This window comes from Silurus meridionalis, chromosome 17, assembly GCF_014805685.1.
Source record: "Silurus meridionalis isolate SWU-2019-XX chromosome 17, ASM1480568v1, whole genome shotgun sequence".
NCBI classification, from domain to species: domain Eukaryota; kingdom Metazoa; phylum Chordata; class Actinopteri; order Siluriformes; family Siluridae; genus Silurus; species Silurus meridionalis.
The window spans coordinates 4,498,261-4,524,291 of record NC_060900.1 but is presented as its reverse complement, the minus strand read 5'-3'; the positions used below and the strand labels follow the sequence as shown (position 1 = coordinate 4,524,291).

General features: G+C 40.4%; 2 protein-coding genes across 8 annotated transcripts in view; both read left to right on the top strand.

Moving 5' to 3' along the window:
• Window positions 1–694: 694 nt before the first annotated feature.
• On the top strand, window positions 695–8,952 carry cep78 (centrosomal protein 78). Its single transcript, XM_046872437.1, has 16 exons — window positions 695–828; window positions 1,531–1,798; window positions 2,688–2,857; window positions 2,949–3,021; window positions 3,146–3,249; window positions 3,848–4,022; window positions 4,159–4,272; window positions 4,366–4,430; window positions 5,392–5,482; window positions 5,751–5,859; window positions 5,948–5,990; window positions 6,080–6,223; window positions 6,933–7,010; window positions 7,128–7,282; window positions 7,413–7,539; window positions 8,156–8,952. The coding sequence occupies exons 2-16, from the start codon at window positions 1,546–1,548 to the stop codon at window positions 8,603–8,605; spliced, it is 2,151 nt and encodes a 716-aa protein (XP_046728393.1). The 5' UTR covers window positions 695–828; window positions 1,531–1,545; the 3' UTR covers window positions 8,606–8,952.
• Window positions 8,953–10,224: 1,272 nt separating this feature from the next.
• cabin1 (calcineurin binding protein 1) overlaps window positions 10,225–26,031 on the top strand; it is a 59,811-nt gene continuing 44,004 nt past the window's right edge. For 5 of the 7 annotated variants that reach the window (XM_046871417.1, XM_046871418.1, XM_046871416.1 and 2 more), the window contains exons 1-26: window positions 10,225–10,296; window positions 11,906–11,941; window positions 12,659–12,754; window positions 12,831–13,163; window positions 13,644–13,824; window positions 13,933–14,062; window positions 14,205–14,354; window positions 14,498–14,985; window positions 15,768–15,939; window positions 16,079–16,215; window positions 16,447–16,664; window positions 16,787–16,859; window positions 17,374–17,561; window positions 17,710–17,847; window positions 17,995–18,192; window positions 18,278–18,520; window positions 18,615–18,768; window positions 19,379–19,491; window positions 19,597–19,749; window positions 22,055–22,261; window positions 22,817–22,962; window positions 23,135–23,396; window positions 23,477–23,647; window positions 23,801–23,890; window positions 23,998–24,173; window positions 24,442–24,662. In XM_046871417.1, the coding sequence (XP_046727373.1) occupies window positions 11,939–11,941; window positions 12,659–12,754; window positions 12,831–13,163; window positions 13,644–13,824; window positions 13,933–14,062; window positions 14,205–14,354; window positions 14,498–14,985; window positions 15,768–15,939; window positions 16,079–16,215; window positions 16,447–16,664; window positions 16,787–16,859; window positions 17,374–17,561; window positions 17,710–17,847; window positions 17,995–18,192; window positions 18,278–18,520; window positions 18,615–18,768; window positions 19,379–19,491; window positions 19,597–19,749; window positions 22,055–22,261; window positions 22,817–22,962; window positions 23,135–23,396; window positions 23,477–23,647; window positions 23,801–23,890; window positions 23,998–24,173; window positions 24,442–24,662 (4,441 nt within the window). In that variant the 5' untranslated portion in view covers window positions 10,225–10,296; window positions 11,906–11,938. The remainder of the gene's footprint in view (window positions 10,297–11,905; window positions 11,942–12,658; window positions 12,755–12,830; window positions 13,164–13,643; window positions 13,825–13,932; window positions 14,063–14,204; window positions 14,355–14,497; window positions 14,986–15,767; window positions 15,940–16,078; window positions 16,216–16,446; window positions 16,665–16,786; window positions 16,860–17,373; window positions 17,562–17,709; window positions 17,848–17,994; window positions 18,193–18,277; window positions 18,521–18,614; window positions 18,769–19,378; window positions 19,492–19,596; window positions 19,750–22,054; window positions 22,262–22,816; window positions 22,963–23,134; window positions 23,397–23,476; window positions 23,648–23,800; window positions 23,891–23,997; window positions 24,174–24,441; window positions 24,663–26,031) is intronic. The other 2 variants (XM_046871419.1, XM_046871414.1) reach the window with 1 other exon arrangement.

The following is a 26,031-nucleotide window of genomic DNA, read 5'->3' as shown; positions in this document are numbered from 1 at the left end:
TCCCAAACTCTTGAATGGGCTTTGTTTCACCTTTTTCCACCACATTTTATTCAATGTTTTCATTAATGTGCTTGTATACAGCACTCTGTGAACAGCATTTTCTTTAGCGATGACCTTTTGTGTGTTACCCTCCATGTGCAGGGTGTCAATGATCGTCTTCTGGACAACTGTCAAGTCAGCAGTCTTCCCCCATGATTGTGTAGCCTGAACCAGACTGAGACACCATTTAAAGACTCAGAAAACCTTTGCAGATGTTTGGATTTAATGAGCTGATTAGAGTGTGACACAACGAGTCTCCAATATTGATTTACTAAACAACTTTGTAATGATATTTTAACCTATTAAGATGCACCTGTATATGATTGTGTATGGTTTGTACATTTTCAAACTAATAAAAAGAAATGCGATTCAATGAGCAACTTCGGGGCTTCACATAAAGGTGAACTGCATTTCTATTTCTCTCCACTAGAGGTCGGTAGAGCCACGCAAAAAAAAAAAAGAAAGAAAGATGGCGCTTCTTTTCTTTTAAAAAATTGTGTTATTACCTGTTATTTATTAGATCCTGGCTATTTGAAATGGACGCGCTTTCTTGTTATTTGCAAATGTATAAAAACATTTTTAAAAAATAAAACAATTAACAGTACGACCCTACCGAGAGATGAGGTACAGTTCTTCTTACCGCCTGTAGAGGCGCTTTACGTTAACACGCACAGAAAAAGGCGAAGAAGAAGAAGAAATCAGGGCGTGCATATGTTTTAAACCGAAGCGGTACATCAACAAGAAACTCTCCCTGGAGGCGGTTGATAAGGAAACAGCGATAACAAATAGGTAATAATGCAAATAACGGCGACTTATTTACTCCAAAAAGCGACAAAACAACCATAATATTATGACTATATTAATAATAATCTGTATTGTGCTTTTATTTGCAGCTATTAATGTTAGCAAGGTGATAAACAAAAGTTAGAAACACTGTGTAAACCAGGTGTTTCATTGCTGGAGGTAGTGAACGCTGTCCTCTGTTTATAAATGGTTTAAATCTCAGGAGTTTTTGCACTAAGTTGAAAAGAATTCAGTAGAAATGCAATAGAAATAAATAGTACCATTTATTATGAAGTGAATCCACGTCAGAAAAAAAAGTGCACGTCTGCTACACTTTACTTCCTTTATTATCAGTTCATGTTTATTCTGCTCATTCAATTTTTATTTCCTTTCCATTATTTCTATTGTATTTTATTTTACTAGATTAGATTCTACTTTGTCATTGCACAAGTTATGGTACAAGGCAGTGTAAAATATACACGTGTGTGCAGGTTGGTAAGGTGGTGATATGAGAAATACAAATAGTAGACGAATGAACAATACGAAAATAAATAAACAGTACACAGAACGGTGATTATATATAATCTAATCCAATACTCCAGAACCCAATCTACAGAAAAACAATGTCCAGGGGATTCTTTTTTATGCTGTATAAATGTGAGGTTTCTGTATAAATGTGTGAACTTTCCTCCACTCACCTTCCTGTAGGTGCTTATGTGAACGATGCAGGGGTCTGCACAGAATAGACGGCGAGCGGCTCAGGACTTCGAGGCTTGTTACGAGTCCTTGTGTGCGACTCAGGGCTCGGCCCCTGTTGCTGCAGTGAGATCGGGCCTAAGACAAGGAGTGTTGGACTTTAATGGAGACTCCATTGGTTTCCCAGACTGGGCGACTATACTTTCAGCATTGGCCATCAACAAGCAGTTGCACCATGTCGCCGTTCGAAGTTGCTATCTCTCCAGGATAGGCTCTCAGGGTTGGTAATTCCATAGTCACCTGAAAACCAAATCGGAATCTCCATTGAAAAATACTTTTCTTTTGTGTCAGTCATAACTTTAGGTACTTTTAAACATGTATGCTCATGTATGTGGAAGATGGTAGAGTGTGTTAAGTATCCCTGTGGTATAGCATCAGCAGCAGGTTGAAGAGATCTGGTTACTCTGAGGAAGTGCATGATAGCCTTTAACTTGTCAGATTGGTGGCTGTCACAAGAGAACTGGTGGGTGTGAATTGGCCGAGGGCAAATTCAAAAGGAAAACTGATTGTCTTGATTAGAGGTCGACCAAATTTATACCGATATCTGGGTTGGATCGTAATTGCCGATAACCGATCAACCGATTAGTTTTAAAATGGCTACTGGATAAAATAAAAAAAATAAATAACACTCCATGTAAATTAGTATTGAACTTTAGAACAAAAATGAAATAAATATTAATATATCTATTCATAATTAGAATTATATAATCGATGAAATATAAATTGTAAATATAATATAGTGCTTATAGAGCACGCAGTCTCGCCTGTAAAAACAAACAGCACGTGGCCTCAGTGATTCGCCTCTAGAGGCCGCTCTCGTAATGACACCGGACCTTCTCAACCGCTTAAGCAATGGACGCAAGCCGGAAAAACTATCGGTGTGAATTTTTGCCGATCGTTCCAGCAGATAACTATTAAAACCGATTAATCGTCCGACCACTAGTCGTGATGCTCAGCACTAAAATTTAAGCATTGAATTAACTAATTACTCACTCGATAGGATTGATTAAAATTTTACTGCAGTTGTTTTTTTTAGATTTGTCACTTGACTGATTCTTTAATTCAAATCACTTGTTAGTCATGTGATCCTCTGTGAATCACTCTTCCAGGTTCTTCTAAGACTCCTGTCAGAAAGAAGGCTCCGGATGTCCATTCGAAGAGCATGACGTTTCAGCTCTGCAGGACTGTACAGAAATGCCTGGGGCTTTCAGCCAGCCTTAAAACGCTCCACCTGCACGGACTGCCGCTGAGAGAAAGAGACCTTGATGCACTCACTAAGGTCGAGTTAAATGAGCTTAAGCGCTAATATTTTTGACCGTGTTCAAATTTATATGTTTTATATGTACATATAACATGTATATACTTTTCAGGGTTTGTCCACAAGTGTGTCATTGGAGCATTTGTCTTTGGCACACTGCCCTATTGGAGACAATGGACTAGAGAGTGAGTTTTACAGAAGTGTTTATGTATGTATATGTGTGTGTATGCGTGTGTATAAATATAATTTATTTATTTTTTCCCAGACAGAATGAAATTGTGTTGCTGATTTGTCCTTTTCTGATTTCAGCTATTTGTCAGAGTGTAAAATATTCAACGACTATTAAAACAGTGGATTTCACTGCCTGTAATATTACATGGCGAGGGGCAGAGCATATGGCAAACATTATAAAGGTGAGCTGGTTTTTAATGTGTTTGAGATGAGTTACTGTTTAGATGGTATGAAAGAATGCAATAGATTTCACATGGGACGGAGTTCTGTTACTGTTTAGATCCATTCACAAGTGAACAAATATTTGTGAGTTTTCAAAACGTTTAGTACACAAATAGTAATTAGACTATATGGATAAAAGTATTGGGACACCGGACTTAATGATGTGGTTTTCATGAATTTGAGTGGAAGATCTTCTGCTAATGAGATCTTTTGATCTTTTTGATCAAAGAGCCCTTTTGACCTTTGGGAAGACTGTGAATGCTGACTGCACCCCAGGCCTCCTTAACCCACATACATCAGTACCAACACCCTTTGGTGCTGAATGAGGACAAATCTTTCCAATTACAATTCAAAATCTAGAAGAACATCTTCTCTGGAGGTTATTATAAAAACAAACGGAGACTAAATGTGCAATGGGACGTTCAAAAAGCAAATCTTATGGTCAGGTGTCCACAAATGTTTGTCCACATAGTGCTTGTATGCAGGATATATGAACATGCAAATGTATATTAAAACCTGAATGGTTTTCTACATGGCTGGATTGTGGCTTTTGAGCAGAGCCAGGCAATGAAGCGACACAGCACGGCGTGGGTGGAGACTTTGCGCTACAGGAAGGCGGAGTTTGAGGCGATGGGTGGGCTTCGCAGGATCACACTTAACGAAAATATTTTAATCGGTGACCGAGGAGTGGCATCCCTCGCTCAGGAGCTCACCGAAGACCTGTGGGTCAAAGGTTAGAAACTATTCACTAAAGCAAATTTCTTACAAATTAGTAATAAATATGGCATACCTGGTGTATAGGTGATATTATTATTATTATTATTATTATTATTATTTATTATTATTTGATCCTGTGTTGATTATTGTAGCAGTGGACCTGCAGCGGTGTGGCATCTCTAATGATGGAGCTCGTGCTCTGGAGAAAGTGCTACACTCCAACACAACCCTGTGTGTCCTGGACATCCGGAGGAACCCTCTAGTGGGTCAGTCAAACTCTGGAACCCTCTCATATATAAACCCAGAACATTGATTGGAGGTTAAAACTTTTTTTTGTTGGTTTGCTTTATGTATCTCAGATAATGAGCTGGTGAAGTCCGTGATTAAAAAAGTGCTTATGAACAATAAAGGACAGGAGTCACAGGTAAGACGTCACAGCTGTAGATGTTTTAGCTGCAGCAATATGCTAAAGAGAGAAGAGCCAGTTGTGTTTAATGTAATCTAGGTTTCTTCTAAATTGAATGAAGAATTCAGGGTCAGTTAGGATTGGTGTCCACTTCCTCCACGTGACTCTTGAAGACTTTAAGATTTGGCTGTTTTTTAGGTTTTACTAATGAAAAATGGATCCTACCACCAGCATGCTTCACTGTTGAGATGCAAAACCCAGTGAGATGTGAAATGTTGGGTTTCCACCAAATGTAAGGCTAGAAAGTTCATATTAGGCCTCATCAGACCATTTAGACCAAATATTCATTACAGTAAAGGGTTAAATATGGCTTTTTTTATAATGACTTTCTTAATGCTTCTTTCCCATATAGCCCAGTGGGTCAACTGGATTACTTATAAAAAATTCTCATAAAATTTAATTATGTCGAGATGCCACCATTTCAAGACTAATTATCAGGTTCATAAGAAATGTTTACAACCTCACGTCAGCTGTTAACTGAATTATACAATTTAGCATCTTTATACAAGGTGGTATCAAACAGTTTAGAGACTGTTTATGAGAAAATATTTTATTTATTGATGTTTACGTCCCCTTGCACAGCAATACAATGCTCCCAGCATTCCTGACACTTCTGGAATGTGTCCTGGAAATCTTCTTTTCTTGCGTGTAAAAAGAGCTCGGTGACAGGGTTCGCACGTGGTCGGACGGGCAGACGTGGTAACGCACATGGTCAGAATAGAACCAGTTGCACAGCTCCCGATGTTCACAGGACGATGTCTTTTGGCGCACCGAGCTCCCTGTGACTGTGTGTGTGCAGCCTTGTGCTGCTATCTGTTGGCGTGTTACAAGACTAGTCTCAAAACTTTTTGATACGACCTAATAAAGGTGAAGCCCTTTAGAAAAGGCAAGACAAGTAATAACTGTGTTTGTATTGTAGTATTTGTGGCTGAAACCTCCGACTAAAGATGCAAATGAACACTCGGGTCCGCCGGCCAGGAGAAGCACGGGAAAAGCTACCTACAGAATCGGTCAGAAAGCCATTTCGTGAAGTCATAAAGGTTTTCTTATTCTAATGGTGAATTCATCAACAGACCGATTTATATTCTGATATAAGGCATAGTATCCAAAGAAATTAATATAGCGTATTGTATTGAATTGTAAGAATATGCATACATGAAACACTTTGCAAATGAAATTGTATTTGCATACAGACACCTGATTGGCTCTTATAGTTATGATGCAATAACAAGCTTTGTTTTGCTGTTTGGCACACATACTAATGTTATACTTAATTAGTTAAAGGCTCACGACGGACATCTTTAGCGGCGTGTGGAGGCCGGCCCCCTCGATCTGGCAGCACTGGCGGTATCCCATGGCGCACTGCAGCACGGGCCAAACTTCAAAGGTGAGGCTACTATTAGTAATGCAATGACAGTTCAACTATTATATCGTCCATCTTTTCAGTATCTTTTATGGTGTTTGGTTTTCTTTAGGGGTTTACCTCAGAGTGCCACAACAGCAGATTGGAGCTTTCAGGTTTTTTCTTTATTTATTTCTTTATTGGTTTTTTTTTACATTTAACTTTTATTAGTGCTATGAAATTCTAGTCCAATTTTTTTTCCCAGAATGCCTCATCCATTCGACTTACATTAGAGTCAGAAAGCGAGTCGGAGTCTGAGGAAAATGAAAGAGAAATTGCACATAGCGCTCGGGAGAACATCGGCAGCAGCCAGTTCAGACGTCTACAGGCAGATTACAGGAGTCTGCAGGTACCACGTTAGTACAGTATTAGCAGATGCTGCAAATGCTACAACTGCCTGGCTGAGATTTTATTTTGTCTACAACACTTGAGTTAGTAATTCATACTATCTGTATGTGTATATTTGTTCTGTTTAAATCCATTAATTTGTCTTTTTTTCTAATCATTTATCTCACTGTCTGTCTGTTAGAGCTCGATAGTGGATTTTATCGATACCGATATCTAGGTTGGATCGTACTTGCCGATAAACGATTAATCAACCGATTATTAATTATATTAAAAAATATTGTGAAAATAAGACACATTCTAACTGAAACAAAAAATAACATTACACTTAAATAAAAAGTTATTTTCAAAATGAAAAAAATAAAATAAGACACTTCAAATAAACAGCACGTGCCATCAGTAATTCCCCTATAGAGGCCGCTCTTGTACTGCAAAACGCCATCTGGAAAAACTATCGGTTTTTATTTTTGCTGACAGTCTCATGAATCACCTGTCGGTGCCAAACTCTTTCATCTATCTATATATCTGTTTATCTTTATCTGTTTGCATATCTATCTGTATTTGGGTTTTTATTAATAAATTGATGTCTGTATATCTGATTGCCTGATTTATATCTGAATTCTATCTATTTGTGTGTGCTTCTATCTATCTGTCTGTCTGTCTGTTTGTTTGTTTGTGTTTGTCTAACAGTGAAATGCACATTTCTTTTCCAGGAGCAGCTAAAGGAATACAAACTCCGGCTTACAGAGGAGAGAAATGCCAGGCTGAAAGTCAGCTCTCGTGTCGTCGAGGTACAGCCATCCTAATGGTTTTCTTTTGTTCATGCTATGACTTATGGCTATTTTTCCACACTGGTTCATATACTTCGTCATCTTCTCTTACCATGTGTCTTTGTTTATTTTGAAAAGCTGGAGTTAGAGAATAATCGCCTCCGCAGCCTGAATCAGTCTCTCTCAGAAGCTCACATCAGTCACTCAGTCTTGGAGGATGAACAAGTTCTGGACAGCATCGAGGCTTCCTTTCAAAAATTCCATGCATTCCTCGACCTGCTGAAAGATGCTGGGTTAGCCAGGGATCATGTCAACATGTCAAAAATGCCAACATTTAAGTCGTTTCAGTATGCAGTAGGATATGTGTAGTACAATGTAGTGTAGTATTGAATAAAAATCCATAATATTGATGCTCCACTGCAGGCTGGGTCAGTTGGTGTCCATGGCTGGCATTGAGCAGTCAGACTTGGGGCTTCTGAATCGTCCACAGTTCTCTTCCACACAGAGAAGAGGAGACCAGGCCAGCGAGCAGAGGAAAGACAGTATTGCTGTAAGTATCTTTAAACATGTTTACACAGGAGGAAATTATTAAGGAACCATGAAAATGGAAATATTGTAGCAGATTCTGAAAGATTTCCATATCAATGAACTTTTTGTCATTCATCGCTAGTTATTAGACTTTGAAAGGCTGCAATTACCACAGCACTGCTAAATTCTTGAATCAGATTGGATAAAAGATTAGTTCACACCACCTTCTTTCTTTCTTTCGGCTGCTCCCATTAGGGGGCGCCACAGCGGATCATTCGTCTCCATACTACTGTCCTCTACATCTGCCTCTTTCACACCAACTACCTGCATGTCTTCCCTCACCACATCCATAAACCTCCTCTTTGGCCTTCCTCTTTTCCTCCTTCATGGTGGCTCCATCCTCAGCATTCTCCTATTGATATACCCCATGTTCCTCATCTGCACATGTCCAAACCGTCTCAATCTCACCTCCCTCACCTTGTCTCCAAAACGTCCTACATGCGCTGTCCCTCTAATAAACTAATTTCTAATCCTACATCACGTCACTTTATTAATTATTTAAAGCATTATTTTGTTTCATTTAAACAACTTGTCTAGTATCATAGTTATCCCTGACTTTCCTGACACATGTTCTGCAGATACCAACCAACTTCCAAAAAACATCAAGACCTCAATCCAGCAGGCCATCCTCTTCCGCTTCTGCGGCCTCTAAGAACTCTTGTCTCCGGAATCTCCATTCACCACAAGAGGCGATCCTCACGCCAGCCTCGCTGCCCTCCAACCCGTCACCTTCTCCTATGGATCAGCCCAGGGTTCTTCAGCAGCAGAGTGTCTCTCCAACCCACTCAAACAGGGAGTCTGTCTCTGAAAACCGCAGAGGCAACCGAGGCTCAAAATCAGGCAGTTCATCCAGCAGCACCCATCGTAGTGCTCTCAGTAAACTCTCTTATTCCTACAGAGACGATTTCTCTGAGGGGAAGCTCTCTTCAGCTCTGAGTTCCAGATCGTCCAGCATGTCCCAGCTTGGTTCCCAGAATCTCAGTGTCTCTGAGGGTCAGAGGAGTGCTGTTGGATTGGCTGGCCTCTAGAGACAGATCATCTTTCTTTACGCTGTGTGCCAACACTTAAAATTATAGATTTTACCATTTATAATAACTAAAGTGCTCAGAAATATTGAGTGGATCATAGAGATAATAAGAGTATGGCAATGTGTGATTGTTTGTGCATTAGAATTTCATTATAGTTCAAACGTGATGGTGTAGGACACGATAAACTCTGATCACCAAGTGCATTGTGGGTATTCTCTAACTGTTGGAGTTGTAACCATTTGGGTGCTAAACTTTTTATTCAGTCTTTTATTAGCTCATTTTCACAATGCTCTTGTCCTTTTTGCCAAATTTCCGAGAACCAAAATGATTAAATTTGTGAAAATTAATGAATTGGGGTTTTTGTTTTTGGTGTTCTGTGCTGTTGAGATGCTTGAAAAGTGTCTCCTGGAAGCCATTTGTTATTTGCAGGGTTTTAAGGCAGGTTTTTGTTTTACAACTGTATATTTATTGTGGTTCAAAAAAAAAAAAAAAAAAGATTTTTTTAGTAAATTGTCTCAATATTTGTGAATTTGTCAGAATAAATGCGCAACCAAATTACATAGATGAAGAAAGATTTCATAATAGTGCTACTAAATAAAAACCCCTGATAAACAGCTATGATATGGTTTATTGAATTATTATTTTTGTAATTATTTAGTTTTATATAAATATATTCCTCACGGCCGTTGTTCCTGGAATAGGCCTTGGATCCACCCTGATTTTTACCAGGCAGTTACTTATGATGAATAAAAAAAAACCAGGTCTGTAGTGTTCAGTAAATAATATATATTTCAGGGTTTCAGTCTGCCACACAATTGGGGAAAAAACGAAATAAATACAACTCATTAAAAATAGTGAATCAATGAGTCTGCTAAGAACTTATTTACTTCTCACAATTCATGTTTATTTATTTGTGTGTTATTGAGGATCATTTCCTTTAGCCATGATCTCCAGAAAATCAAAAAATATGATCTTATTCAATCCACATTTGGTAAAGAAGCAGTCTGAAGGGATCATGGATCAAGTGTATTTTGGTGAACTGGGACATTTGGATGCTGTCGTCACTCCGTTCTCTCGAGTTCACTCAGGTTTGTGGATGGTGGTGTGGTGGGCCGTTTATTATCCCAGAGATTACTCATGTCTGTAAACCCCCTGGATCTCCCTTTAACTTTTACGTAACAATAAGGATACTTATTATAAACTTGTATTTCTCTCTCTCCATGTCTCAACTCTATCCTTCTCTTTCTTTTGGCATCTCTGTCGAGTTAAACATGTTCCTGAGGTACCCATGACCAGGGATGTGCATTAATTATGATACATGCATTTCTAATGGGGCTGCAACAATTAATCGATAATAATTGATAATGAAATTCGAAAACAACGAATTTTTTTTTGTTACCTATTTTTCTCTGTAAATCTGGTTTGGGACAATGTCCATTGTTACGTGTGCTATAAAAAATACATTTGATTAAATGGAATTGAACTGAATCGAATCGAATTGAGATTTCTGTCACTACACGGTCTCTGAAGCTAGCTGAAGCCTGATTGGTTCGCATGCGGTGGCGCGCGCGCGCGTCCCTGTCAGCCAATCAAAATTCTCAGTGTTGCCAACAGGAAGCTGCGTAACAGCAAAGAGGAGCTCGCGCGTCCCTGAGCCGGCTGGGAGACTCGCTCGAGCGTCAAACAGAATTGTACGTAAATATTTTTTAAATAACTAAATATAAATAATATGTAGCTGTTTTAATGACATTGTTCGTAGATTTTAAAATGTAATATCTGAGAAACGCGGGGGTTTTTTTTAGGGCAAAAGTTCGCTAGGTGACCAGTTGTAAACAACAAAAAGACTAGAGCTAGCTAACAGCTATAACGGTCCTAATGAAAAGCGATGTTACCTTTATTACATTTTATTTTATATTTATAAATATGAATATAAATTAAGAATTTAAGATTAATTTTGGAGTAAATTAACGCATCTTTTGTGTCGTTAACGTTCAATACAGTTTTTTGTTTGTTTGTATGCATTTGAACATAAACCAGTTTAATCACAAGCCTCCTGAAACCTGATTGGTCAGTTTTAGTGTTTCTGATCAAACAATACATTATGTCCTTCTGCTGGCTGGATCATTTTTAGTCTATTATATATATATTTTTATATATATATATATATATATATATATATATATATATATATATATATATATAATGGAGCATCTGGATCTAGGGTAATCTTTATAGATTCCGTTCTGTATTATATTTATAGCTGCTTTGCAGAAATCAACATATACACAGATCAGGATCAGCAACATTATGACTGGTGAAGTGAACAACACTGATTATCTCTTCATCATGGTACCTGGTAGTGGGTTGGATAGCAGTCTTAGGCACCACGTAAACATGCGTAAAGATTTGAGTGAGTTTAACAAATGTCTAGACGGTGTCTAGACGACTGGATCAGAGCGTCTCCAAAACTGCAGCTCTTGTGCGTTGTTCCCCGGCTGCAGTGGTCAGTATCTATCAAAAGTGGTCCAAGGAAGGAACAGTGGGGAACCTGTGAAAGGGTCCTGGGCGGCTGAGGCTAATTGATGCACTCCTGTAACTCAAATTGCTAAAGAAGTTAAATCGGTTAATGCTCAATGGGTCAGAACTGTTTTGGCAACAAAAGGGGGGCCAACACAATATTAGGCAGATGGTCATAACGTTTTGCCTGGTCGGTGTGTAAGGTGATCATGAAATGTGACATGAGGAAAAATAGTATTTTATTATTACAGCAGCAATCCTGTCCAGACTAAACATTCGCACGGTCTTTATTAACGTGTAATGTGTCATTTATACAAAGCACAAAGACATAAATGCATAAGTCATTTAAATAGTAAGAATAATTATGCTTTTCTTTGCCTCCTTTGCCAATCCCACTCCATACTGTTCAGAGAGTCAGTGGTGTACATACAGATGGTGTGATAGGGCCATTGACGTGTTTGGAGCCATAAAAGCATAAATGGAGATGCTGAGTGACAACAGAAGCATGCTGAGAGTCAGTTAGGTCGGATACTCAGATAGTGGTCAATTAAATAACAAACCTGAATTTGCTGAAAATCACTTGCAAGATTTTCTTGATTGAAATAAATGCTAATCCACTACTTCCACTAAGATATGAGACGTAGGTATAACGTATAAACATTCGAGACATTTAGTCTTTAAGAATCTGGACAGTGTAGATGTTTTCCCTGAAAAGTATATTAGGTGAGGTGTGTGTGCATGCATATTTTTATATAATAACTCATTTGATATTTATTTGTGCAGACAGTGGCAATGCTGAAGCACACATAAAAGAAGATGGTACGTATGTTTTCTTTAAACCACAGTGTATTCCTACTAGAGCTGCAGCTATCGATTATTTTAGTAATCATGTAATCTATCGATTATTTCATCGATTGACAGAGTAATCGGATAAGAAGTACTTTTTCTTTATTAAAGAGCAATACTAAATATACGGAAGAAAATAAGACGGGTCTCTTAAAATAACCTAGTCGTTTGTTTCCTTTTTAGGAAAATGTACATTTTAATTGCTGGTATTGCACACAAGAATATCTTTGAAAACTAAACCGACTTAGTGCACTTAATTGCCATATTACATCACAAAGTAAATACAAATATATAAATAAATAAAAAATCGTAGATAAAAATATTAAATTCATTTTCAAATTACTCTAAAGAAGGTAAACGCACTGTTGTTTGTTTTAGTTTGAAATGATGCAAAACTTTGTAATTTTCTTCTCCTCGCACCTCGATGTTTTCTTCCCGTTCCTCCATTCCTAATTCGGCAACATCTGCATTTACCAGAGCGGTCCAGAGTTTCGTGTGTGGCGCATCAGTAATAACGGTCCGTGGGGAAACACAGTGCTCCATTTGTAGTCAAATGGACCTAACAAATAATTTGCCTCGATGCATTTTTGTATTCGAATAACTCAAGTTACACGAGGAATCGTTTTACCCCTAATCCCCACCTGTAATATATTCACTCTCTTTATTATGTAACCTTGCCGGGGTTTACAGATCCGGATCGCTGCTCTCAACGCAGCCTCCGAGACTGCAGACGAGCATGAGGATCCCTTTAGAAGTGCAAAACCGAGCCGGACTAAAGAGGCCCTGGTGAGTGTTTGTAATTTTATCCTTGTCTCAGTAACGAGCTGCACCGATTCATCATTTCTGTCACGGTGTGCTGCAGGAAGCCGAGGCGTTTGCGTTGTATCACAGAGCTCTCGATCTGCAGAAGCATGACAAGTTCGAGGAGTCGGCAAAAGCCTATCACGAGCTCCTCAAGACGCCGCTGCTTAAGGAGGTACGCACGTGTGTACCGCGATTTTTAAATCGCACTTTGCGTCTAACGGCTGTAACAATTGATTCGGTTTTTCCTTTATTTCAGGCAGTGGCTTCTGAAGATGAGAAGGTTGGGCTGAAGCACCCGGGGCTTATGCTGAAATATTCCACTTATAAAAACCTGGCTAGCCTCGCAGTTCTCAAGGAAGACCTGGATACAGCGACAAACTTTTATGTGGAGGTAATAATTCATCATGCTCATTACATGTATGAATGAAAGAACCCTTTCGATATAATAGAAAAATCCTCCGCTTGGATCGAAGAAATGCCAGTTTTCTATGTCAAACTGTTCCCTTATCGGCCAAAATCCATACCGATAGTTTTTCCGGGTTGCTTTATACAGTACAAGAGCGGCCTCTAGAGGCGAATCACTGATGCCATGTGCTGTTTATTAAAACATTAATATTTTGGATGTAACCGTTTTTATTTCTTCGGAGTGTTACTTTTTGTTTCAGTTTGAATGCATGTATTTTATTTCCCTTAATGTTTATTAATATAGTTATGAATATAATGTGTTATTTATATCAGTTGATTAATCGGTTAATCGGCAAGTACAATCCAACTTCACTATCGTTTGTCCTCCAGTTGTTAGCAAAAAGGTTATTTATGAAAGTGTCTGACTGTTCAGTCCCCGATGTACAAGCGTGCCATTTTTACGCAGGCTGTCATGCTGGACTCCACTGATGTGAACATGTGGTATAAGCTGGGTCAGGTGGCTCTGAGGAGAGTGAGCATCCCACTGGCTCGTCATGCCTTTGAGGTGGGACTGAACTGTAACCCTGACCACTGGCCGTGCCTCGACAGCCTCATCACTGTCCTGTACACTCTAAGTGACTACAGTTGTACGTATTCCTTAATGGGGTTTGTGATAATGGAGTTTCTGAGATTTCTTTGGCTCCAGCAGTAATATTTAAAGAATAACTTGGTTGTCATCTGTGTCTGGTTGGCAGGTTGCCTGTACTATATTTGCAAGGCCCTGAAGAAGGATATAGGCTACAATAAAGGCTGGGTGCTGAAAGAAAAGATTTTTGAAGAGCAGCCCTGCCTTAGACGAGACTCTATGAAGCTGTTCTCCAAACTGTATGTCACTCTCTTTTCTGATATTCACACAGATCACAGTGTATAGAGAAATCTGTCTTTGGTTGTAGGATTATGAGTGCTGTATGTGTGTGTGTGTGTGTGTGTGTGTGTGTGTGTGTGTGTGTGTGTGTTCTGTCCTTAGCGATATGACCATGCAGTACGGTCACACGGATGAGGAGGAAGCTCACAGTATTATAGAGGAGGCTTTAGAGCTGAGGAGACAAAGACAGGCGAAACTGGCACAACCTCCCGTGCAAGACCTTCAGTTGGTGGAGCCCATCAAACGCTTCACGTGAGTCCCCCGTGTCAACTGCTGAACAATACTGATAAAGGCGCACTATTGATATTGTTTTCGTTCCTCTTCAGCAATTTCTTTATCCTATAAACTTTATATATCCTGGTAATTTAACATATGGCCATTATACATCTTTGCAGTTGGAAGAACGTTGGTGAGAGCCTCCTAACCATGTATAAACACCAGAACGAGTGCCTAGTTCCAAGACCCGACTACGGTCGTCGGATTGATCTTACCATGTACCGTGATCCCGACTGCATCCTCCAGACACCTTCAGATGCCCCCCCGCCAGTTCAGACAGCACCAGCCACAGAGTCTCCCCAGTCCTCCACCTCTGCTTCAGCACCAGAGACTGTTCCTCCACCTCCGGCAGACTCCAGCAGCCCCAGTGCCAGCCAGTCCATGCCTCCTGAGTGCCCCCTGCAGCCACATGCTCAAAGCAGCAGCAACACAGGACAGATACAAGTGAGCCAGAGCCCAATAGAGGTTGGCACTGCTGCTACAACCACTACTGCTGTGACCACTACTGCTACAACCACTACTGCTGTCGCTGTTTTTTTTAATGGTACTAGTACTACTAGTACTGCTGTTGTTGCATCTTCTGCTAATACTGCTGCACCCCCTGGTGGTGAGTAACAAGTATTGAGAGCTTATTTGCAGTCATCGAAAACCTGGATTTGTGTACTATTTTCTTACAGATTTCCTACAAATATTTATATCAGGATGTCCGTTGCAGATTCTATACTGAGAGATTTCATGATGGCAGAGTTTAAGAAGTGCAGCTATATGAAAACTCATGATTGTACAGCAGAATTCTGAAATACAGTGTCGGGTTTTAAATTCTTTGTTCAGATTAGGGTTGCAAAGAAGCGGCAACTTTCAATGGAAACTTTATTGGGGGAATGAAAAAAAATATTTCAAGTTGAAAATTTACCGGGAATTTACAGCAATTAGAAATTTGGGGAAATGTATATAAACTCTATCATAAACAAACATTTAACAATAAATCTAAACATTTTGTTTGGCCGTAAACTGACATACATGCAAATTCATACAGATTTAAAAAATACATTTTTTTTACATTGATTTAATTGTCAGTATAATTGTTTTGCACAATAGCTTACACAGAGCACACAGGTGTTTTAAACATAAATTAATGTAGCATTCGTGTAATTTACGTGAATATTTGGCAAGATTGGCATATTTTTGACGTGCAGGATTCAAGAAATGGTGTGTGTTATAGAGAAATTCATGTAGGGGGTACAGTCTCAGTAGCCCTGCAGCGAGTGTGCTGTGTGCATGTGAATGATAAATGTAGTTGGGGGGAAAAAAGCTTGCAGGATAATTTTGGTTAAAACAACCAGATTTAATGCGATTTCAGTTACCCTGAACATTTACGTTTTCTGTTAGTTCTCGACTCTCATCTGAACGATAAAGCGAAAAAGGTCACTAAGAGGAAGAGAACGATCGAGGACTGCGGAGAGACGGCCAAGAGGAGATCCGCACGTGTTCGCAACACCAAAAGCAAAAAGGAAGAAAAGATCGACTTCCAAGAACTGCTACTTAAATTACTACCACAACGGTATTAATATGCTTTTCACCTCTTTATCTAGATCGGATCAGGACTGAGTCAAACAGCATTATCTCACTTTCATATGTAATTTTTCTGTTATTAGTATAAATCCTTGTGGTTATGATCTATATGTGTATCTCTATGAAAGGCTGAGAAAGTTTGACATGGATGAGGATGAGGAAAGCCTTTGTAACATGGACCGGCAGTGTGAGGCAAAACCCAGCTCCAAGCTTAACCCTGGCACGGGGTCGAACCTCTCTGACTACATCAGTTCAGCAGAGAAAGGTAGAGTTGGATCTCTGTATTTTATCTCTGTATAACCTTTGATACTGTGCTGTAATTTATGTACTAAAGCGTAATATTACCAGCATCAAAGCTTTTGTAAAATATTTTTATTGACTTCATTTCACAGTAAACACTTTACTACTACTATTTTTTTTTACTCTTTATTTCACTTTATCTCGGCTTGTAACGACTCTGCTTTTGCAAAGGTAAAGTTTGGGTGTTGTTTCACAGAGCATGAGGAGGTGCACTCCTTCCTGCTAGCTAACATGGAGAACGGTGGCATCCTGGAACTCCTTATGCGCTATTTGAAGGCAATAGGACAGAAGTTTCTGGAAGAGTGGCCCCCTGGACTAAGCGGAGTGGTGATGGAGATCTACAACTGCTGGAGGCGACACAGTGCAGGTCTTCCCAATCCACTGCTCCGAGACTCCAACAACCAGCATATAAAGGTGTGAGAGAGAGCAAGGCTAGCAAAAGGCAAATTATCTAATGGGTTGGGTTTTTTTTTGTGTGTGGGTTTATGCACTTTTTTTTAATAAGACTGTGTTGTATGTGTGTGTGTGTGTTATAGGAGATGATGATCATGAGTTTGTCTTGTATGGAAATGCAGTTGGAGATTTGGGCCCTCACTAAGGGAAAGAACAGTAAGAATCATCTTCTTCTTCTTTCGGCTGCTCCCATTAGGGGTCTCCAGAGCGACTCATACACCTCTGTCCTCTACATCTGCCTCTTTCATACCAACTACCTGCATGTCTTCCATCACCACATCCAAAAACCTCCACCTTGGCCTTCCTCTTTTCCTCCTTCCTGGCGGCTCCATCCTCAGCATTCTCCTACCGATATACCCCATGTCCCTCCATAATAACTACAGAATCACATATGATTAATATGCGTGCCAGCCTTTCTTGAGTGGAAATGGTGTACGAAATGTGATCACAAGTGGTCACTGGAGAGGGCTTTTTACGGTCTCGGCTGTCCACTCAGAATCGGATCACTCAAGACAAATGTTAATAGCAGATGTTATACAGAGTAGGAGTAAAGAAGCAATACCGTTAGCAACCCAGGCTTAATATCCTAAAACACCACTCCAAGTGTTTTATTCCTCTTTTACAGCAGCGGTTTCCCAGCAATAATGTTTGTTGTATTTTGTCTTCTCAGCTTCTCAGAGGAAGACTGTGTCCGGGCACGGGGGTGATTACGGCATGCATGACAGCCAGGAGAGCTGCTTCCTGACTGATCTGTACATGCTGATTATGGCCTCTTCTCAGACAGACATTTTCGAGCGAGACTGGCTGTTCTTTGCTCTCAGAGTGCACTGGCTCAAGGGTCGGCACCTCGCTTTCCAGGTAACAGACTCAAATGCGCTGATGCTTGTCTTTGTTTTCCTTGGATCCTTTAATGGTTAACTTGCATTATAATGTTTGCTATTGCATTGACTGTGTGAGCTTATTTCAGTATGTCAGAATAAGTCCAATGCATTGTTCTGGATTGTAGGGTGACATGGAAGAGGCACTGGAGCGCTATGATGTGTGCATTGGACTACTAAAGAGCCAGCTTCACACCGGGGAAGGAGACAAATTCTCCATCCACATGCCTAACCTTTGTGTGGATTCAGTCATTTCTTTAGAGGAGGTACAGTATTACACATCAAATACATTTATAGGGGTTCACCCAATAAAAAAAAAGTTTTGTCTTGTATCACTGGATTTATTTAGCAGCAGGATATAAAAAAAACAACCCTGCAGCTTATTTTATATTAAAATATTTTGTGTGTGTTAGATTGAGAAGAAGCTGAAGTCCTTAGAGAGGTGCCAGTCACTGGAGGAGATTCAGAGGCTGTTTGAAACCGGTGACTACCAGTCCGTGGTGCGATTACTCCAACCCACACTGAACTACGGGTCCAGTTTAGCACGGCCAAAGTCATTGGAGTATATCAGCTCTGCTCCTGAGAGACCAGCACAGCTGCTACTGCTTCAGGTGATACACATACACACACGCACACACACACAATTGTACACAACTAGCTCCCTATTCAAATATTCATTCATCTCATGTCCCAAAGAGCTCTCTGCTCCGCCTGAAGGATTATGCTCAGTGTCTGGAGAGCACTGAAGTGGCACTGAACGAGGCCATGCAGCACATAAACGCCATGTTACCCAGCAGTCCCTCTGCTAAGGAGGAGTGGGTAGCCACAGTGACGGCAATGTTGCGAGGAATCGAACAATGCATCACGGAACAGCCACGCCTTCTCACCAGCATACCACTGACCACCCACCTGCCTCGCCTTGCCAACAACCTCATACAGGTTTGTGTGTGTGTGTGTGTGTTTGTTTACTCTTTGCAGATCTAATATAATTTGTTTGGTGAAGGTGTGTCTGATAATTCTGTTTTCCCTGCAGCTAATAGCCTGCAGTATGGTGTTGCCTGATGACCCTAAGGAGCCTCACTTCTCCTCCATGCTGCCGTGGATGCTGCTCTACCACCTGCTCAAGCCGGACGAGGCCGAGCTGAACTGCACACTCCGCCAGCACCAAGCTGATGATGAGGATGATGGTATAGTCTGCAAATCTTACTATTAGGGGAAATATTATTATAGTATTCAGTTCTGTCTGTCTGTCTCTCTGTCTGTCTGTCTATCTATGCTATATGAACAAAGGTATTGGGACATCTGACCTTTCCTGCCATATGTGGTTCTTTTCCATACTGTTACCACAATGTTGGAGGCACACAATTGTATTAAACGTTGTTGGATGCAGTATAAGAACATTTTTGCATTCACTTGAACTTGGAAACCCAAACCTGTTCCAGCATGGCAATGGTCCTGTGCACAAAGCGAGCTTCATGAAGATATGGTTTGGAGAGGAAGTTCTTGAGTGGACTGCTATAGAGCTCTGATCTAAACCCTACTTAACACCTTTGGGATGGTTGTGAACACTGACTGCACCCCAGGCCTCCTCACCTACATCAGTACCTAACAACATTGTGACTGATGAACACAAATGTCCACAAGTACACTCCACAATCTAGTGGGACATCTTTGCAGAAGAGTGGAGAGAATCTGTCTGTCTGAAGCGCTGCCATGCAGAGCACACATTGAACAGATGAGTAATGAAATCCGCAAACGTTTGTTTAGCAATGTGCTTTGTATTTGTACGTTCTCTAGATGACAACAATCCACTGTTTCCTGCGTCGCTGATGTTGTTAAACACAGCACACGAGTACCTGGGCCGCCGGTCCTGGTGCTGCAACTCAGACGGCGCTCTGCTCAAGTTCTTTGTGAGTCTGAAAACAGTAATCACTTTCTGGAATGTCACCACATACCCTCTTCTCCCAGTTTAATAAACCATTTAACCATATACCATTTGCGTGTGTCCTCCGCAGGTGCGTGTACTGCAGGAGAAGCTAGCCGAACCCAGTGTTCTGCCTTATAAGGAGGACCTGGAGACGGCACTGGAACAGTGCTTCTACTGCCTGTACTCGTACCCAAGCAAGAAGAGCAAAGCGCGTTACCTGGAGGAGCACGCTGCACCACAGGTAGTCCCACAGTTTCATTACACTGCTTTGTTTCGTTCTGGGGAAAATTCAGCTGGAAATCTTTTTTTTTTTCCCTGCCTATAACACTGAAAAGATTTTGATCAAAGGAGCCAGTAAAAGATGAATCAATTCTTGCGCGCTATGTGTGATTTTCTCACACAATAAATTCCCTTCTTTGAACAAGCTGATTAATACAGTTTCACGCTGCAGTGAACTTGAGCTAAATCTAAGTGATTCAGGTTATATCAGATAACGGTGGTTAAAAATTCCCATAATGCTCGCGTTTAACGTATCATTTCCACATCTGGAAAAAACCCATCTCTACTCCAGGAAATATAACAGCTTTCAGAAATATAACAATTTTCATTATATCGCTGTCGAAGATTCACATTCTTATATATTAATAAGGGGAAGATGTTTGTAATGCAGTCCTTTTATAAATTGCTGTGTGGAAGCCCACAACAGTATGCAGTCTCCATTCACCACATCTATTGACAGGATTGTGCTTGTGCATCGCATCTCATTTATTAAAGCACCCACCTCAGCTATTACATTCAATTTAGATCAGTTCATTTAATATGCTGTTGCAAATTCTACATATGTTCAGACATGCATAGGACGATATGCAGGACATGGGACATTAATTTGTTTGATATCTCACAGTTCTTGACTGTCAGACAAACTATTTTGTAGTGGGACTATGAAACTTTTTAGTAAGATTATAGAGGTTTTCAGGTATTTTTCCTTAGGTCAAGAGTAGAGTAGAGCGAGCCTTTAACCAGCTGTAGTTTAGGCTACAGGTAGATTTTGGTACCAGTGCACTGATTGGAGAGGCTTATGTTGTTTAATACGTTTTCTATGTAATGTTTAATTATTAAACCGTGAGATGAAGGGTGGAAAAAATAAAATCGGCCAAAGAAAACGGCATCATATGTCAGCCATTGGCTTGCCCGATTTCTAAATATCGGCATTGGTGTAGGCCAGAGAAAAACTCATATCAGTCGACCTCTGTTCAAGAGCTCCTGTGACAATACAAACAATCAGAGTACAATAGCCTTAGGAGCACAATGTGTCATAGGCATACACTTTACAGACAAGAAGAGTAGCTAAAAGACTTATAAATATGTCTCAGAGGTACACCGCCTCATTACCCCTACAGTTGACGATAGCTCTTTGCTCTACAGTGGCTTTGATTGCTCAGGGTTTGATTCAGCATCTCCTGCTCGAGTCCCAGCTCCCCTCTCTCTGCTTGATTACCTTCTCCCCGAGGCTCCTTTGTGAGCTTTGTTACTTAATGAGTTTACGAGTGTTTTCCCAGAGCTAATTAGGCAGCCGGGTGGCATGAGGTCTGCAGCAGGCCGATTCTGCACTAATCAAGCGATTGGTTCTCTTGTGGCCACATATACACACACACATCCTCGTTATTCAGTGCTCTTCTTTGAGGGGAAAGCCCTGCATGCATTCGATAACAGGGGAAAGAGAGGACAGATCTGGGGTTTTTTTGTTTTTTTTGACTCGTGCTGTAATTGCTTTGCAATTACCTCAAGTTTTCTCATTTCCTTTAACGTTCGGTTCTTTTTCTGTCCCCCTTCTGCCACAGTTAAGTGATGAAAAAGATAATTGTCAGCAGGTTGTTGTAAGGGCAGTAAAACACAGGGTTGCTTCACAGTTTTGAAAAGAGAGAGTTTTCAAAAAAGCTACGTTTTTGTTGACTGAAATCGCCGTCTCAGCATGGGCGGAGAGCCAAAACAGAGAGAAGATGAGTTTTAAAACGAAAAGCATAATAGTGTGGACAATCCTTCTGTTGCTGTGGGATTGAAGTTTTATAGTTTAAAATGAAAATAATAAATAATAAAAATTTTATTAAATTGGATTTTTTATTTAAAATGCCCTGCATTGAACATGATACAACCTTTTATTAACCTTTTTTTTTTTTTACTAATTATTTGGTAATATAATAGAATACATCAGAGATTCTGACTCTGGCATACATCAGAGAATGTAACAATTAGCATGTTATAGATGGAATTTACATTCTTCAATTAATTCAGATGTTAAATAAGGTCTTAAAGATCGTTAGGGAAGTCTGTGTATGAACCCTGAAAACAATCTACTCAGGCTTTGAACAAAAACTAAATGTACTTAATTAGAGGCCAATTTTTAACAATTTTTCAACCATAATGAAAATTTCGAAATCCATGCCCGCAAAAGACCTCTATAAACTCAAACGTTGACCGCTCACGTTTCCTTCAACTGTCCTAGTAAAGCATTTGCTTAATGCAGCTTCTCTTCCTGTCTGTCTCAGGTGGAGCTGCAGTGGAGCGACGCTTTCTTCATGTTCGAGTACTTCAAACCCAAGACCCTGCCAGAGTTTGACAGTTATAAGACAAGCACAGTGTCCGCGGATCTGGCCAACCTGCTGAGGAGGCTTTCCGGAATCATCCCTTGCGCCGATGCGCCAACGCTCTCTATCGACGATGTGTCGGCCTACATAGAAGGAGGCACACTCAAGGTCTGAATGCATAACCACCCTTTAAGTCCTCCTTGGATTCCCCCTTAAAGAATTAAAGAATCACGAATGTAACGTCATAGTGCAGTGACTTGATGGAAACGCACGAGCTGTTAGAACGTATTAAAGCGAGACGGTTTCAAAACGACCGTAGTCGCCGCACTTTTCGCCTCCGAATCAAAAACTTAATTTCATACATTGTGTGTAATACATAATAAATGTTTTTTCTTTTCGATTGTTTATGTAATTGCGTAGTTAATCATTTATACAGCGCCTGGCCGCATAATGAAATCTTTATCAGATAAGTCAATTCGTAGCTGGTAATAACGTGTGCTTTTTTTTTTAGGCATTGATGGTTCAAGTAACTACATTTTTAAAAGTGTATTGCTTTCCATCACTGAGAATAATATGACCTCTCCTCCATACACTGACACAAGGCTAAACCTTGAATTCTCCTTTTGTTTAGATTGCTATTTGATATTTGTCACAACTGAGTTAAAAGATGATGTTATTTGTTTTGAGTAATCCAATACACGTGCCCTGCGTGTGTTTATCCAGGCACCATCACTCCCAGAAGGGACCCCCCCAGCACCCCCTCTGGTCAACGAGTTGTACTACCTTTTGGCAGACTACCACTTTAAAAACAAAGAGCAGGCCAAAGCCATTAAATTTTACATGCATGACATTTGTGTGTGCCCCAACAGGTTAGTCCTGTTTTTTTTTTGTTTGTTTTTTTAATTATTAACTAATGTAAAGAATGGCCCAATTAACTATTTTTTTATTATTATTATTCTTGTCCCTGTCTTGTGATTCTCTTCTTGTTCTACACATTGGTAAAATTATATCCCAGAGTAAAGTGTGACTATATTATCCCAGGTTTGACTCCTGGGCTGGGATGGCTTTGGCCAGGGCCACTCGCATCCAGGACAAGCTGAATTCAAACGAGCTAAAGAGCGACGGGCCTGTGTGGAAGCACTCGCTCGCTGTGCTGACGTGTTTTAAGCGGGCGCTGGAGATCGACAGCTCCAATCTGAGCCTGTGGATCGAGTACGGCGCCATGTCCTACGCCCTGCACTCCTTTGCCTCCAGGCAGCTAAAGCAGTGGAGGAACGAGATGCCGCCAGATCTCACCAAATCGGTGAGTAAAGGAATGAATGCATTGCCTGCGTTGTAAACGGTGTATACAAGCTGTGGGATAATTACCGTGTGTGCGCACAGATGGAGGAACGTAAGGATTCGATGCTGGAGACGGCATATAAGTGCTTCCAGAGTGCGTCCAAATGTGGAGGAGACTGTAATGAGGAAGAGTGGCTGATACACTACATGCTGGGCAAGATTTCAGAGAAACGCAAGTTACCACAGAAAGACTATTTAAAGCTGTACAAACAGGTGAACTAACTGATCTATCAAACTTTAATACTCAAAAATAGATATAATGTACAATACAATTATAACGATATATATAGTTTTTTCTGTGTGACTTTATATTATGCTTTTTATTTGTATTTATTTATTTATTTATTTTAATCTCTTCCTACCCAGTCTGCTTATTTTCTCCATGAGGAAGCTGCCCGGTATCCCCGAAAAATCCACTACCACAACCCACCTGATCTGGCAATGGAGGCGCTAGAAGTAAGTTATGAAAGTCATGAAATAAAGCTTTTTTTAATTTTTATTTTATAAGTGTAAATTTTTTTGGAAAGCACTTTATTTTCGTATATCTGTTCTCTCCATCACAGCTGTTCTTCCGTACGGCTGCCACCATTCTGAAGCTGTTAGAGGATGAGGATGGCAACGAAGAATCTGAGCAGAAGGACCATCTGGACTACGATCTTTTCTTTAACATGCTCACTGAAGCAGCGGTCGGCCCTTTCGCACGCGGAGAGGAGAAGAGCATGCCAAAAGCAAGCGACAAGTACGTCTGGATTCATTCCAGCCATTTTTATGGTGGTCCATGGCTATATTTTTATAGTGATGCTATCACTACAAATGGTCAAAAATGGTCAGTAATCCGTCATGACACATTTAAAAATCTAAATTTCAGGCCTTAAAAAGAAAAACATTTTATTTAGGACTTGATTAAGGCCAGTTGTTCACAACGTATTTGTGTGTGTTTTTTGTTGTTGTGATATATCGTAATTTCCGGACTATTAAGCGCACTATTTTTTTTACCCTTTCCTCAGGGGAAAACCCCCTTCTCTGAACGAGGAAGACTCGCACTCATCCCCAGCGGTGACTCCGTCGACATCGGCTAACTCGACAGCGGCAGCCGTAACCATGGCGACAGCATTGCCCAACGACGGTGCGGCAGGTGTGACTTCCCCCCCATGCGTGGTCACTCCACTCGACCACGATTACGCCAAACGTAAAAAGCTGCAGCAGAGGCAGGGGCAGCCGCAGGACGGTACTGTACCACGTGGCCTGGAGTTTCTACTCACTTACACACTCACTTACCTGGGGGTGACCATGATCATAAGAATGATGGCTAAGCCCCACTCAAGGGTTTGGCCAACGGGCTTGGGTTTATAACAACTCCTCCCACCCCTGCTCTTACCATCCGCACGCTGAGGATCATGGCAACATGAGCGGCAAAGCTGGCAGGGTCCACCATGTTTACGGGGGGGTGTTTTTGTCGCTAGTAGTCAGAAAAGGACAGGATGATGAGTGTGGCTCAGTAGAATGATGCAGTTTGGAAAAAATGTGCCACGTTTATCCTGATTTATTTAAAAATCATTCATAGCATTTTAACAAAAGATGTGTTGAGAATAGAGTTCCTTCAGGCAGACTGAGCTGTTTGTAAGCTGTCTATCGAACACGGTCTGGAAAGCAGCCTAAACTATACTCTTTTCTCTTTTGGTGTATTATTATGTTACATAAACGGAGCGCAACTTGTTTTCAGGAATCATACACGAATGCTATTCTCTAAATAAGAGACTCTGCCCGCACCATGTACGACGTACACCGTACACACTATTAAATAACCCCTTTATTCGGGTAGCTGCAAAAAAAAAAATTTTTTATGTTAGCATTTTAACTTGGGTATTTATTTACCCTTTTTCCTTGTGCTGAGAATTTATAGAATAGAATTTACTGGAAAAATGCAGTGTTTTTTATTTTTATTATTTATTTATTTAGTTAAACAAGCCGTACTCTTGAATGTATGTCAGATGGCCGGCCTGACCCGCTTACTGGACTGATTAGTGAACTCGCTTAGCATGTCTCTTTGGAATGCTTTATTCATACACGAGGCTGAAAAACAGATCTGGAAAGCCTGTTGGTAGCCCTTCTGATTTAATGTGTAGACGATAGCTTTACCATAATCACAAATTAAACCAGCAGCCCAAGGGCATCAGAAAGAGGTGTGCGTCCAAACAAATTTGCAGTTTGATTCCTGAAACAATTTGACTCCGAATTCCAACTATGGAAAGTAATTCAGACTGTGTGTGTTTTGTTTTATATTTTTATGCTAAACAAGGTGAAAGGGCAACGCTGTAGTGGAAAAGTCCTCATCACGAATAAAATGCTGAGCACAACTTTGCTTTAACAATTAACATAAACTATTAGAGTCAAGGGAAATCACCACAATTTGATACCATCATCCAGAGTCAAGTGTTTTGTAAAATATTGTATATTCGGGAGGGACAAAACGTCGACGCCAGTCAAGTAAGTTTATGAATTTGCGCTCTTGAAGTGTGGCCCCTGCAGCTGTGTTGCCATGTTCCCATTTTTTCCTGCAGCCTACTCAGGCTCCCTTTCTCCCTGCTGCCTACCTG